The following is a 15,548-nucleotide window of genomic DNA, read 5'->3' as shown; positions in this document are numbered from 1 at the left end:
ATGCTTTGCACACTGAACTTGAAGTTTTTGTTTTTGTTTTTGTTTAGTGAGATAAACACGAAGGTGAAATGGAATCATAGATATATAAGGAGAGTCTAGTTACTTGGGGTAGTGTTAGCTATACACTTGTTAAGGATACCAAATGTCCGGGAAAAAAAAAGAAGTTCAAAAAGATTATGGGCAAATTTGCATTAAATATTTACTAAAATTTTTGCCTCTCTTCTCGACATTGCAGTATCCTAGCCCCCAGCTACTTTAATTTTGGATTCAATCCCTTAAAAAAAACATATTTGCATTCTCATATCCACAAAAAAATTTATGTACTCAAACTCACATGTCTTTGTTGAAAGAAAATCGTTATAAAAAATTGAAAATATTACATTAATATATGATATTTAAGTACCAACGGTTTCATATCTAATACTAATATGTGATTATTTTTTTTTAGAGGAATACTAATATGTGATATTTGAGTGCGCAAACATGTATAGTAAGAGGGTGTTTGGGTGAGCTTATAAGCTCTTGAAAACAGCTTATAAGCTGTTTAAATCTGTTTGGCAAATATTTTGTCAAACAACTTATAAGCTGTCAAAATAAACTGTTTGACAGCTTATAAGCTGTTTTTAAAAAAGTAAGGTGACCCCTACTTTTTTAGAAAAGATCTTATTTTGATATTTTAATTCTCCATATTATTCTTATATATTTTATTAAATTCTCTCCTTGCCCTCTGCCTATTTTTTGTACATAATTTATCAAAAAAAATTTGTATGTATATTACTATTTTACATTACTTTCGTAATATTATACCCTTTTTGTAATTTTGACAATAAAAAGATCTTATAATACCAAACACATCAACATATTTAAGTTGTTTAAAATAAGTTCACCCAAACACTTTAACATAAGATCTGACAGCTTATAAGCTCCTAAAACAGCTTATAAGCTCCTACAACTTATAAGCTGTTTTTAATAAGTTTAGCCAAATATCCTCTAAGTATCGATATTAATTATATATTTGTATTTTTCATATAAAAATCGGTACAAAATATTAAAAATATGATATTTGAGTACTAATCACTTCGTATAAATATGTGTAGCAAATGTTAAAATTAATAATTTTTCCCCAATTTTATACTCAATACTGTATCTTTTTAGTATCATATCTAAAATATTTAGTACTCAAATATTATATACTAGAGCAATGTTTTCAATTTTTTGTATAGATTTTTTCATTTGAAAATACATGTGAGTCCAAGTAGTGCAAAAATAATTTTTTTGGGATCAAGGAGTACAAACATATATTTTATGCAAGCTTATGTTTGAGTTTGTAGATTTAAATCAAATTTACCCAAAGATTATCACTAATTTTGATTTTACAAAGCATATTTATTTTATGATAAACTCATGTGCAATTTACATAAGTCTTTTATGAGGTTAATTCTACATTCGGAGTAGTTTTCCATCTATTTCAATACTCTCATTTGGATTTATGATATTTTTATAAAAATTGATATATGTGTTGATTATCTAAGAACTAACATTTGACCACATCACATGAAAAGAAATACTTAAATGTAGAATAAAATAATCCGTATTCATCGTTAATTTCAATTTGACAAAAGCACATTTCAATAATATATCGTGTCATTAATAATTCAATAAATATTTATATTTGTAAAAAAAAAGTTGTTTTACCAATCAAATTGATAGTGTAACATTCACCTCATTTGTATTATAGCAACAAAAATCTCTATCAGTATAAGAAATATATGAGTTCAAATGAGGTGCAATGACAAAAACCTCTACCAATAGAAAAAAAAAAATGTATGAGTTCGATGTCAAGTATAACGAAAAAATGTAATAAAAAGGGAAAAAAAAAAAAAAAAAGAAGAAAGTTTGGTAGTGTTGTAACCTTTGGTAAAGTGTATACAGACTAAGCCTCCAATAAACCCAAAGACAAAAAGGGGTGCATATTGATAATGACAATAAACATGTTATGTTAGAATAAGGACTCAACATGAGACAACGACGGGACTCACATAGTCAAATTGTCAATTAAAAGGGACAGGCCCACAGACAATAAAAAATTCAGGCCCAAAAGAAAATGGGCTGGCCCACAAAAGCCCTCGAATCATAGTTAGCCAGCGAAATACGATTAAAGTTGAAGGCCCACCTTTGGATAATATACGAGACATGTCGGGCTATTGTGAGTGACTGGCAACCACTAAATTACTCCATCCCAACAATTACAAGACATCATAAGCTGCGTGGAATCTCCAGAAATTTTATGCACTCAACTCGGATAGGAAACATGTGTAGTATTTCGAGTTCGTATAAAAATCTATACCGTTGATCGCAACACGTAAACCATCTCGTGTCAACAAAAAAAAAAAAAAAAACCTATTACGGACAAGGTAAATGTTGTGAGACGGATTTGTGTTCCGACCCAATTCATGAAAATAGATGTTTTTTATGTACGATGTATTGTTTTTTTGTATTACAGATATGAATCGAGCGTATACGAGAGTGACGTGGATTCTACGGATCAACTTCGAGATACATGAATCTTGATTTGATAGATGTCCTATTTGACCTATTTGGATGGCAAATCACATCAATGAAAATAGAGATAAAAATGGCACACTTTTGGTTAATCTTATCTAAATCACAACATAATTACAATTAATAATCGTGGCCAAGTTTAAACAATTGTCGAGATCAGAATGTAAATATATCGATCACTCGGAAACATTCGTACGAAAAGAAGTGGAAACCACCATTTTGCTGGGAAATCATCGTAGTTTCCAAAATGTCTGGTTCCGGGCATCGGGCATCATGACATGAAAATAACACTATTACTCCCCTCAAAATCCTTGTTTTTCGAATTGATGGAGGATTATTTAAGTAAAACACCAGACTTTGTTTAGCTTTTCTATTCGGGGAAGCCTATTAATTGTGGATCAAAGGAATTAGCAAATTGCATGTGTGTAATAATGGAATGTGATTTTTACCAGAAAATTGAGCCTTCAGTTTTTTTAAAAAAAATTTAAGATAGAGCCTTCAATTATGCTTGCAACGATAGTGCTTTTTCGAATAGTGAAAAAATAGTAAGACCTACATGTATTGATAGATCTTAATTAGGGGTGTTCATTAATCCAAACCGAACCGAAATTTATCGAAATCCGAAATCGAAAATCGAACCGAAGTTATCGGTTCGGTTCGGTTAAAAACCGAAAATAATTCGGTTTTCGATTTTCGGTTTTCGGTTTTAAACGAAATTCAGTTTTTTATTATTGTTGTTATTATTTATTTTACTAATAAAAAATAAAAAAAGTGTAAAAATGATTTAAATTTTTTTTTTAAAAATAGTTTTTCGGTTCGGTTCGGTTCGGTTAACTAGGAGAAAAAACCGAACCGAACCGAAAAACCAAAAATCCAAAAAATCAAAAATCGAAAACCGAACCGAATTTTTGGTTCGGTTTTCGGTTCAAACAGAATTTTTGGTTTTGGTTCGGTTCGGGCGGTTAACCGATCCGTGAACGCCCCTAATCTCAACCCTTAAATCTGCAGTAAGCTAGTGTAGGTAGGATCACACTTACCTTTATTTCCTGTGCTTGTACCAATAGAATACATTTTTTGAAAAACAACTCTTTAAGCTTCTATAATTAATACACTAGCCACTGAGCACTCGCATTGCGTGTGTAAATCATCATATACTAGTATTTCGATGTACGTGTTGCATATTCGTACAGACCATTTTTTTAACGAAAACAAAGAATAAAAATAAATTGTAAAATTTACAAAATACAAAAAATATATCAATTTTCTAAACAAATATTCACAAACCTACAGTAGATATATCAATTTATTAAATGAGTGATATTTTTGTAAATAAAATAACAATAAAAATATAAAGTGAGTGTCACGTTGATAAATAACAAAACATCTCATGGTTAGAAAAATAGAAAGTCATATAAAATTACGAATTTGCCTAATAATTTTGGTTTTATTGCAAATTAATTATGATACAATGCTAATTTCAAGTCATGGTTCACCAATCAATTGCAAGTTAATTAATTAGATGATCTTTACTATAATAATATAGTAAGATTATTAATGTATTGTATATTTAATTTTAAAGTACTTGGTTTTTGTGTGTGTGTGTTGTAGATTCAATCTATCAAAAATTAGTTGTTGTGAACTGAATTCAATTTTAAAATAAATTGATGAGAAGCGAATGGATAAAAGGACGCGATAAAAAGGTGAGAGATGTGGTAAAATGGGAAAAAATCATCATGATATCAAAAATAGTTTGTAAAATAGTAAAAAATATACGGATAAATTTGATTTTTTTTTAACGAAAGGAAGATTTGTTACATTTGAATATCAAATCTGATACATCATCTCAAACTTATGGTTCACTGGTGTCATTTGACACGGGATGCTCCCATACACAAAAAAAAAAAATTAAATTAGTTAAATAAAAAAATCATAGTTAAAAAAGAGTCTGCTTTCATATTATTTTGATTTTTATAATAACAACGTCCCGATAAATTTACGATAATAGAATATTTTTTCCAAAAAAAAAAACCGAATGTTAAATCAATTGAATAAATTTGACGCCAAATAAAAAGACGAACCATCATACTGAAATTTGTTGACAAATTTAATAAATACAAATGTAGATAATTGGGGAAGTATTGATAATTTGTTGGGCAGAAAGCGAAAGATGAAGGCATAGAGATAGTACGACGAAAGCGGGGGAGTGAAACATGGGAACCCTCCCCCGACAAACGTGGTTCCATTAAAGCATTTCTTTTTAACTCATCTCTCCCTTTCACATTACTTGCATATGATATGACGCCAATTTTACTTCGTTATACCTTATAATTTTTTATCAAAAAAACCCGCATGAAATAGTTTTACAGATCAATTTTGTGGAACATATATCTTATTTGAGTCACTCGTAAAAAAAATAATATTTTTAATGTCAAAATTATTACTTTTTATTGTAAGTATGAACCTGGTTTACTGTCTCACGGATAAAAATCCGTGAGAATGTCTCATAAGAGGCCAATTCTTTTATTCTCTAAAATAAATCATTAATATGGAATTTCTTTCTTTCTTTTCTTTTTTTTTTAAAAAAAAATCAATTAACTGGCAAGGAAAAGGGATGATGAGAATTACTATTCTCTTCTCTTTTCATTATTTTAAAATCAATATATTGTATATTAGTGTATACACAACTCAATTTTTTTTTTTTTGAGAAGTACACAACTCAATTATGTGTTTGAAGAATGACCCGTAAAATATATAACACAAATATTCTATGAGATCGTCTTATGGATCATTCCTATAAGATAAATCTTTGTCCTGATCTAATTCATTAAAAAGTATTGGTATAATGTCAAAAATATTAATTTTCATTGTATATATGGATAGGATCAATCTGTCTTTATAAAAACTCATATGAGATCATCGTACGAGTCTATTTTATATGACAAACATACTATTTGGCCGACTCATGAAAAATTATTACGTTTACATTAAAAGTATTAATATTTATTATATATCTGGATTAAGTCGACTAATCTCTTAGATCTGTGAGACCGTCATACATGAAACCTACTCGTCTACAAGTATATATATTCTTGAGATCGTATATGTGATATTTATTTTAAACTAAACAAAGTGTGTGAGTTGTGTACATCAAGAAACAGTGAGATTGGGGGCAGAAAAATTAAGTGCTTTTAATTTTAGAGGGTGGAAAGAAGTGGAAGGAAGACGTCTCATTTAATTATGTGTTTGAAGAATGACCTGTCTCTCGTCTACCCCTTTCAAATTTCCCAAAGTATTATTACCATATACGCATTTCACAGTTCACACACATGGTTTCGTTTGGACGTGTATTATAAATTTATTTTTATTGTTTTATGAGTAAAAAAAAACTTAAAGTATATATATATATATATATATATATATATATATATATATATATATATATGTGTGTGTTTGGACAAGATCTTGTAAAATGTTTTTGAAATATATTTTTTTAAAAAGTGTAAATAAAAATTAAGATGTGTTTTTAGAATGAAACTATGAAAAACAAGAATGAACAATATTATTTTTGAAATGTTAAAATATTTTTATAGAATAATATTTAATCTTAAAACTTTTAAAAAAATATTAAAAAAAATTTAAAAACATTTTTATAAAAACGTTTTATAAGTATTTATCAAATGATAGCATAACAATCATTTGTATGTCTACATATTACGATCAATAATCCACATAATTTTATTTACTATCTGATATTCGAGAAATTGCGTTATTTTGTTCTTAGATCTTTGTTTAGTAACTAGTCGATCATTTAATTTTCAGAGAACTACAATTTTTAGAAGAAAAAAACACCTATAATATATACATATATATTTATGTTTATGTTTTGGTTAGGAATGACAATTTTTTCCGAACCAGATGGAGAATTCGATACCTGACCCAAATGAAGGAGGGTATGAAGGTATTTTTTGGATCTGATTAAATAAACGATAAATTGGATATAGGGATCACATATTTGAGGAGGAAGATATATGTAGTAACATCCTACTCATATCCGATCCGATACCCGATTATATATATATATATATATATATATATATATATATATATATATACGTGTTTATTAATATTAAATAAATGTTAATTTTAATTTTTTTTGTTGAATTATGGTAGTTAGATAAAACACAAAAAATTATTAGTATAAAGCTAATGCTATTTTGTAGGATAATGATGTTGGATAAATTATTTATAATATTTTGTTATTTCTTATTTGATTTTTAGTTTGCTAAATTTTTTTTTTATCTTTAATCTTTTTCTTATTATTTTCTTAAAAATTTGGAATAAAATTGGTAAATAAGCGTAGTTTTATAAAATAATTCAAATTTAAAAAAATACAATTGTATCGGGTGGATACAATGAATGAAGATGAGTAGGGTATGAATATACAGTCATCTGATGAGTATTAGGATGATGATGAAAGTTTAATACCCGACAGAGATGAGGATGAAGGTGGATACAATAAATGAGAATGATGATAGAGACATGATATCCTACTCAAACCCGACCCATTATCATCCCTAGTTTTGGTTGATGTTGATAAATATGAGCGTCAATAACCACGCTGGATTCAGCAAGAAAATTATATATGGGTATAATATTGTTTGTACTCGTTATTAGAGTTATTAGTGACGTGTGATCGGGAACATAAATTCGTAAGTTAGGGATAAATTGTTTGTTACCTTGCGATTTCGATCATCTATATTTTCATATATATTTTAATTTTAGTCCTGCATGTTCCGATTTTTGGAAATTTTAGTCATTTTTTTTCGAAAATCCTTATGTAACACTATACACGCCAGATCCACATCAGCGTTGCATTGGTGCCACATCAGCGCCACAACAGAATGACTAAAATTGTCAAAAAACAAAGATAGCAGACTAAAATTGAAATCTGAAAATATAAAAGATTGAAATCACAAAGTGACAAACATACATTACCAAAAAGCAGTTTTTTCCTAAATTGATGATAGTGTAATTTAAATCATTTAAATGCCAACTTCAGTTTAAATATTAGGTTTTGATCCTTCTGCTTATAATTAAAAATAATAATTCAATTTTAATAATCTCACTTCCAACAATTGTACAATTGAAATGGAAATTGAACATATGACATTGTCTTGATAAATTGTAAGATCAAACGTCGGTCTACTTTGTCAAAAACTGTAGCTAATGATGGTGAAATAATTCAAATATTTTAAATCGGGTGTAAAATATCATGTTTCAATCATTCTTCTAAAAATAAAAATTATTATATTATATCCAACAAACGATAATGCGTAATTTGGAATCATAAAATAACTTTCATATGTCACTGACTCATACTTAGAGAATTAAATGTCATTTTATGTATTATATTTTCGGAACGCAACCATTTAAATGGTGTTTGCAATTACAAAAAAAAACATTATTTTTTGCTTAAAAAGTTTGCTTTAGTTTTTTTCCTTAATTTATTTGAAATATAAAAACACGTGGGATGTTGATTGTGCGTCTACAAAAGGTGATTGCTCAAATGTTTTTATTAGAAACATCGTCTGTAAGGTCCAAATCCACTAAACTCACTTACGATGATTTTAAAATAATTTTTATGATTTTATGCCATAAATTGTTTAAGTTATGATTTAATGATTATGGTTTCATGATATAATTATTTTATGTTTAACGCTTTCGATTAAGTTAATGGTTTCAGGTCGAGTTTGATTTTGGAATCATGGGACGAGGCTAACCTACGAACGAGATGATAGAGCGTATTTTTACGAACGTTTTAAGTATAATATTGATATGTTTTTGATGCATGAGTCGGGGGATGGTATTTTTATCAGATGATTCGGGACGGGTGACTGACTGCATTTTAGAGATGAACACACATTATGTATTGAATGATCATTATCCTATCTATCTACCCGATTCCCCACCCCATTACTTCCCATGTCCCCTTGTTCCCTTGACTCTCTCTTCTTCCCTATCCTCTACACGATTCTTTCCCCTTCTCTCCATTCTATCATCTTCTCCTTCTTGTTTCTTTATTGAACCTTCACGGTTCTTCAAGAAAGTCACAAGCCAAAGTTCCAAATCTCGTTCTTGGTGTGGTTAGCTCGTTGCCAAGAATCTGAATCAACTTCGTCTTCATTTCAAGGCAGGTACAAATTTAAAAGATTTTGAAACCCATTCAAGCTATTATGTATTTTGATATGAATTGTTGTGTGTTGAGATATTTATGCATGATTTTCATGAATTTCAAGAGCATGAAGTTATGATTTTACGAGATCGTGAAGCGTAGGTTGTTCTTGTCAAGTACTTGAGTTGATTCAAGAGGTTCATGTTCTTTTAAGATTTTAATGTTTTGAAGTTAGTTAAACCATGTTCAATTACAAGAAAATGAGCTTTGATGATTTATGTATTTAGGATTTTGATTAAAAGAAGTTTATGTTTGAAGTTTGAAGTGTTGAAATTGTGTTTGGTGGCACCGGATTACCTATACTTGTTATGATTTTGAGGATAACAATTAGGGTAGTAATCCAAATGATATGAGGCCAATTCTATTTGAAAGCTAGCTTATTTATCTACAACTTTCATGTTTTGATTTTTGTCAAAATAATTTTGAAAGATTGGTCAAAATCACCCCAAAGTGTGTAGAGTGTTTTGATTTCCCGGCAGTGACACATTTGGGGAGAATGAGCATAACTTTTTACTGCAAACTCCAATTGAGGTGCGGTTTTCGGCATTAGAAAGAAAAGATCCAGAGCTACAACTTTCATGTTTATCACTCTTTCAAATTCTAACTTAAAAATAGAGTTTCTGAGCGAGCAATATGAACCATTTGCGCAGGTCAGGCGCGCCCGCGCCTAGAAGTTGAGCGGCCGCGCCTTTCACTCGAAATTCATGATTTTTTTATGTTATTTTAGGGTCCTAAATTCATGATTATGATCTTCAAATGCTTATAAAATATATTTAAGAGTTTCTATGCAAAAAGTTTCAAGTTTTAAGTCAAGAACGACTTACGTGGATCGATTACGCTATGTGATGCATGTAAATGTCTAAGTTTCATTCATGAAACCTATGTTCAATATGAAAGTATGATTTTTATCATCTATGACATGCATGAAGTAATGGAGTAAAGTTTTATGTTCATGAAATGAAAGTTATGATGGAATTTACGATGAAACAATGATGTTTCATAATGAATGAAATGATATGATGAATGATGTTAAGATGAATCATGATATGATATGTTGATGCATGAAAAAATTTTGATGTCTTATGTGTCTTTGTGGTGGCAAACACGGGATTGGTGCTCCGGTTTGGGCTCCGGAGAGGGCCTTTCCAAACATGGCTCATGAGACAGATAAGTACACGGGACTGGTGCTCCGGGATGAGCTCCGGAGAGGGCCTTTCCAAAGAACGAATGTTATGAGGCTTAGTGCCATATGCTTGTTGATCAACAAGAAAAGGATGAATGTGCCCATTATGACGGTTGCCACAATTTCGCATAATTCGTCACCAAATGATGAGTTTATGTTATGTTATGTTACGTTTAAATGATATTTGAAATCTCACGATTTTTACTGCATATACTTGCTGAGTCTTTAGACTCACTATACTTGAATGGTGCAGGTAATGAGGATGACATTTATGCATATGTCGACGAGTTTAATGTCGGACATGAAGAAGAGCAAGGAGTCGGACCGGCGGGCGATGCATGAATGTGTTATGTGTTGAGTGTGATATGCTATGTCTTGAGCTATTTGCAACTTTATGATGTATTTTAAGGTTGTAAACAAGTTTTATAAATTTTAAGGTTTGGATTTGGTTTGTAAACTATTCTGAAATGTTTTAAGTAAGGTTTGATGTATGCATACATCTTTCAAAAAAAAAAAAATTTCTTTTCCGCGTTATTGTAAGGTTATGTTAGTTTTGTAACATCTTCATCGGTTGAGGGCGTTACAGTTTGGTATCAGAGCAGTTCGCTCTGGGTTTTCTTGAAACATTCATGCATACTCGCCACGACTCCAACGCTCAGTCTTCATGTCTGTAAGTTATGATGTTTATTCGATTATGTGTATGATAATGCGATGAGATATTGTATGCATGTTACATGTTAAAGTATATTTACGTATTGAATCGTGACTGAGCGGTGTGGATAATATTGGACTTTAGGACTATGGCATCACGTAGGGGAAATAACACCAACGCCAACGCCAATGCCGCTAACAACAACCATAATGATCGCGGGCCAGATAGTGAGAACAATCAAAACAACCAGTTTTTGGCGGGATTAACTGCTCTGCTTCAAGAGCAAAGCCGTGCTCAAGGAGCTCAAATCCAATAGTTGCTTCAAGCCCAAACAGCTAATGCCGGAAATAACCATCCTGCGGCTAATAAAAACCCTATCTACAAAAGGTTCTTAGAGTTGGGACCACCTGAGTTCAAAGGAGAGACTGATCCTTTGATTGCGGAACAATGGTTCCAAGCTATGGAGACTGCTTTTGAATTCATGCAGATCACGGATGCGGATAGATTGAGATGTGCTACCTATATGTTCCGTGATGACGCTCGTGTTTGGTGGAATGGAGCCAAAGCAGCGTTGAACCTAACCACCCTTACTTGGAATGGATTCAAGGATGTGTTCTACGGCAAATATTTCACGGTGAGCACCCGAAACAGGTTGGCTAGAGAGTTTTTGGAGATCCGTCAAGGAAACATGTCAATTGCGGAGTATGTAAAGAAGTTTGAAAGGGGAAGATACTTTGTACCGATGATTTCTGGTGATCCTGCTGAAGAGTTGAAACACTTTACAGAAGGGTTGAATGCCTTCATCAGAAAGGATGTTAGACTAAGTGGAGCAAAAAATTACAAAGAAGCGGTAGATCAGGCCATGCTGTCCGAAAAGGACAGAAACGATATTATCAAAGAGTCACAGGCAAAGAGATCTAACTATCAGGGTCGAGACCAACAAGGAAATTCTAACAGAAAGAGGCCGTACCAAGCCCCTCCCCAACACCGACCGTACCAACAACAACAGCCTCGACCTCAAGGGCAAAAACAGTTGGCTCTGCCAGCACCAAAACCGGCAAATGCACCAACTTGTCAAAAATGTGGAAAACTTCATTCAGGCCAATGTATGATGGGAACTGGTGTATGTTACTTGTGCAAACAACCAGGACATTTTGCAAAGGAATGTCCCCAACAAAGAGGACCGGTCAAAGGCCGAGTGTTTGCCATGACTCATGAGCAAGTGGACACAAACTCAGCCATCGTCACAGGTATGATTAATGTTTCCAGTATTCCTGCTCATATATTAATTGATACTGGAGCTACACATTCATTCATATCTGTTGAATTTGTTAATAAATCGGGTTTGGTACCGGATAAGTCAATTTCGGGGTTTAGTATATCTTTGCCTTCAGGGGAAGAATTGAGTAGTGATTTGATTATCAGAGGATGCAGTATACAGATGCAAGGTCATGAGTTGTATGCTGATCTTATTATCCTCAAAATGTCGGACTTTGACGTGATATTTGGTATGGATTGGTTGTCTTGTTACGAGGCTACCATAGACTGTAAACGGAGGACGGTTTCCTTGAAAACTAAGGATGGAGAAACGTTTCTATTCCATGCCACACCGAAAAATAATTCATCTCTTTTAATTTCAGTAGGTAAGGCATGGCAACTGTTGAATAAAGGATGTGAAGGTTTCCTCGCAAGTGTCACTTGCAACCAAGAATTACCTCGACCGAAACTTGAAGACGTCGAGGTAGTGAGAGATTTCCCAGAAGTATTTCCTGATGATATTGTAGGATTACCTCCAGCTAGGGAGGTAGAATTTGGGATTGAATTAATGCCCGGAACCCAACCAGCTTCCAAAGCACCATACAGATTAGCACCGACTGAAATGAAAGAATTGAAGGAGCAACTACAAGAGCTACTCAATAAAGGCTTTATTAGACCGAGTATATCGCCTTGGGGTGCACCGGTATTGTTTGTCAAGAAGAAAGATGGGTCTATGAGACTGTGCATCGATTATAGAGAGCTGAATCGAGTAACAGTGAAGAACAAATATCCACTGCCAAGGATTGATGATTTGTTTGACCAGTTACAAGAGGCAGTAGTATTCTCCAAGATCGATTTGAGATCAGGTTATCACCAATTGAAGGTGAAAGATGAAGATATTCATAAGACGGCTTTTAGGACTCGTTATGGCCACTACAAGTTTTTAGTCATGCCATTTGGAGTTACCAATGCACCGGCAGTATTCATGGATCTTATGAACAGAGTGTTTCAGCCTTTCTTAGATCAGTTTGTCATAGTATTCATAGATGACATACTGATATACTCTCGTAGTTCAGATGAGCATCGTCAGCATCTAACTACAGTCTTGCAGATTCTGAAAGAAAAACAATTGTTTGCTAAGTTCAGTAAGTGTGAATTTTGGCTGGAACAGATTGCATTTTTGGGTCACATAGTTTCGGCTAAGGGAATAGAGGTTGATTCAGCAAAGATAGAAGCAATTAAAAATTGGGTTACTCCAAAGAATGCTACAGAGATACGGAGTTTCTTGGGATTAGCGGGTTACTATAGGAGATTCATTTAGGATTTCTCCAAGATAGCGCTGCCACTAACATCATTAACTCGCAAAAGTGTGAAGTTTGAATGGTCTAATCAGTGTGAGAAAAGCTTTTTAGTGTTAAAGAAAAAGTTGATGACAGCACCAGTACTAGCCATACCAGAAGGAACAGGTCGATTCGTAATTTATACAGATGCTTCCAAGAGTGGATTAGGGGCTGTCTTGATGCAAGATGGAAAGGTGATAGCATATGCTTCACGACAGTTGAAGATTCATGAAAAGAATTACCCTACCCATGACCTTGAATTGGCAGCAGTTGTCTTCGCACTCAAACTGTGGAGACATTACCTTTATGGTGAGAAGTGTCAGATTTTCACTGATCATAAGAGTTTGAAGTACTTCTTCACCCAGAAGGAGTTGAACATGAGGCAGAGAAGATGGCTCGAATTGGTGAAAGATTATGACTGTAATATTAGCTACCATCCGGGTAAAGCTAATGTAGTAGCAGATGCTTTGAGTCGTAAATCTGCAACCTTGAACAGAATGACAACTCAACAAGAGTTGATTGCAGATTTTGAACGACTCAGATTGGAAGTAGTTGAGCCGATGGAAGTTTGTGCCCTATCAGCCTTAACAATGGTTCCAAGTTTGCTCGACAAGATTCGAACAGGTCAGGCTTCAGACCAGCAATTATTAACTTGGAAACTTAAAGATGAAGCTAAAGGGGGTGCATTGTATACAGTGAAGGATGGGATCGTGCATCACAAAGGGCGAAAGTGGGTACCAGCAGTAGATTCACTGAGGGAAGATGTGATGACTGAGGCTCACACTGTACCATATTCTATTCATCCAGGGAGTACAAAGATGTTCAAGGATTTACAGATACTATACTGGTGGCCAGGTATGAAGAAAGACATCGTTAAGTTTGTTAGCGAATGTTTGACATGTCAACAGGTCAAAGTTGAACATCAAAGGCCAGCAGGACTTCTGAAACCATTACACATTCCCACTTGAAAATGGGAAGATGTCACCATGGACTTTGTGATTGGACTGCCAATTACACAACGAAGAATGAATTCAATATGGATAATAGTTGATAGGTTGACGAAGTCAGCTCACTTTTTACCAGTTAGAAACAACTTCTCGATGAATCAATATGCAGAGTTGTATATTCGAGAGGTAGTTAGATTGCATGGAGTTCCAGCAAGGATAGTCTCTGACAGGGATCCCAGGTTCACATCAAACTTTTGGAAGAGTCTACATCATGGATTGGGGACAAAGTTAGCCTTCAGTACAGCTTTTCATCCACAAACAGATGGACAATCTGAGCGAGTGATTCAGATACTGGAGGATTTACTTAGGGCTTGCATGATTGACTTCGGAGGAAATTGGGAATCGAAATTGCCTTTAGTGGAGTTCACATATAACAATAGTTATCAAGCTACTATTGGAATGGCTCCTTATGAGGCTTTGTATGGGAGAAAGTGTAGGACTCCATTGCATTGGGATGAAGTGGGAGAAAAAGCTGTATTGGGACCAGAAATAGTGCAACAGACAATCGACATGATAGCAAAAGTCAAGGACAGAATGTTGACAGCACAGAGTCGACAGAAAAGCTACGCCGATAAGAGGCGTAGAGACTTGGAGTTTCAGGTAGGTGATCATGTGTTCTTGAAAGTGTCACCTTGGAAAGGAGTTTTGAGATTTGGGAAGAAAGGAAAGTTGAGTCCGAGATATATAGGGTCTTTCGAGATCCTAGACAAGATTGGAGAAAGAGCCTATCGATTAGCATTGCCTCCAAATCTAGAAGGAGTACACGACGTCTTCCATGTCTCGATGTTGAGGAAGTATATCTCAAATCCTTCCCATGTCATTCGTCATGAACCAGTTCAGTGGACGCCATACTTGTCATATGAAGAGGTACCTATCCAAATTTTGGATACACAAGTCCGGAAGTTGAGAAACAAAGAGATCAAGATGGTAAAGGTCTTATGGCGCAATCAATTAGTGGAAGAGGCTACTTGGGAGACTGAACAAGATATGTGTTGCCGATACCCAGAATTATTTGGTGAGTCGAATTTTGAGGACAAAATTCTTTTAAGGAGGGTAGAGTTGTAAGGTCCAAATCCACTAAACTCACTTACGATGATTTTAAAATAATTTTTATGATTTTATGCCATAAATTGTTTAAGTTATGATTTAATGATTATGGTTTCATGATATAATTATTTTATGTTTAACGCTTTCGATTAAGTTAATGGTTTCAGGTCGAGTTTGATTTTGGAATCATGGGACGAGGCTAACCTACGAACGAGATGATAGAGCGTATTTTTACGAACGTTTTAAGTATAATATTGATATGTTTTTG

General features: G+C 33.3%; 1 protein-coding gene across 1 annotated transcript; it reads left to right on the top strand.

The window, feature by feature from the left end:
* Positions 1 to 10,777: 10,777 nt before the first annotated feature.
* Positions 10,778 to 14,194, top strand: LOC140878530 (uncharacterized). Its single transcript, XM_073282129.1, has 7 exons — positions 10,778 to 10,919; positions 11,025 to 11,879; positions 12,024 to 12,433; positions 13,058 to 13,184; positions 13,299 to 13,535; positions 13,683 to 14,011; positions 14,135 to 14,194. The coding sequence occupies exons 1-7, from the start codon at positions 10,778 to 10,780 to the stop codon at positions 14,192 to 14,194; spliced, it is 2,160 nt and encodes a 719-aa protein (XP_073138230.1).
* Positions 14,195 to 15,548: the final 1,354 nt, after the last annotated feature.

This window comes from Henckelia pumila, chromosome 2 (assembly GCF_033568475.1).
Source record: "Henckelia pumila isolate YLH828 chromosome 2, ASM3356847v2, whole genome shotgun sequence".
Lineage (NCBI taxonomy): Eukaryota > Viridiplantae > Streptophyta > Magnoliopsida > Lamiales > Gesneriaceae > Henckelia > Henckelia pumila.
The sequence above is the reverse complement of the archived record's forward strand: the minus strand, read 5'-3'. Positions and strand labels throughout refer to the sequence as shown.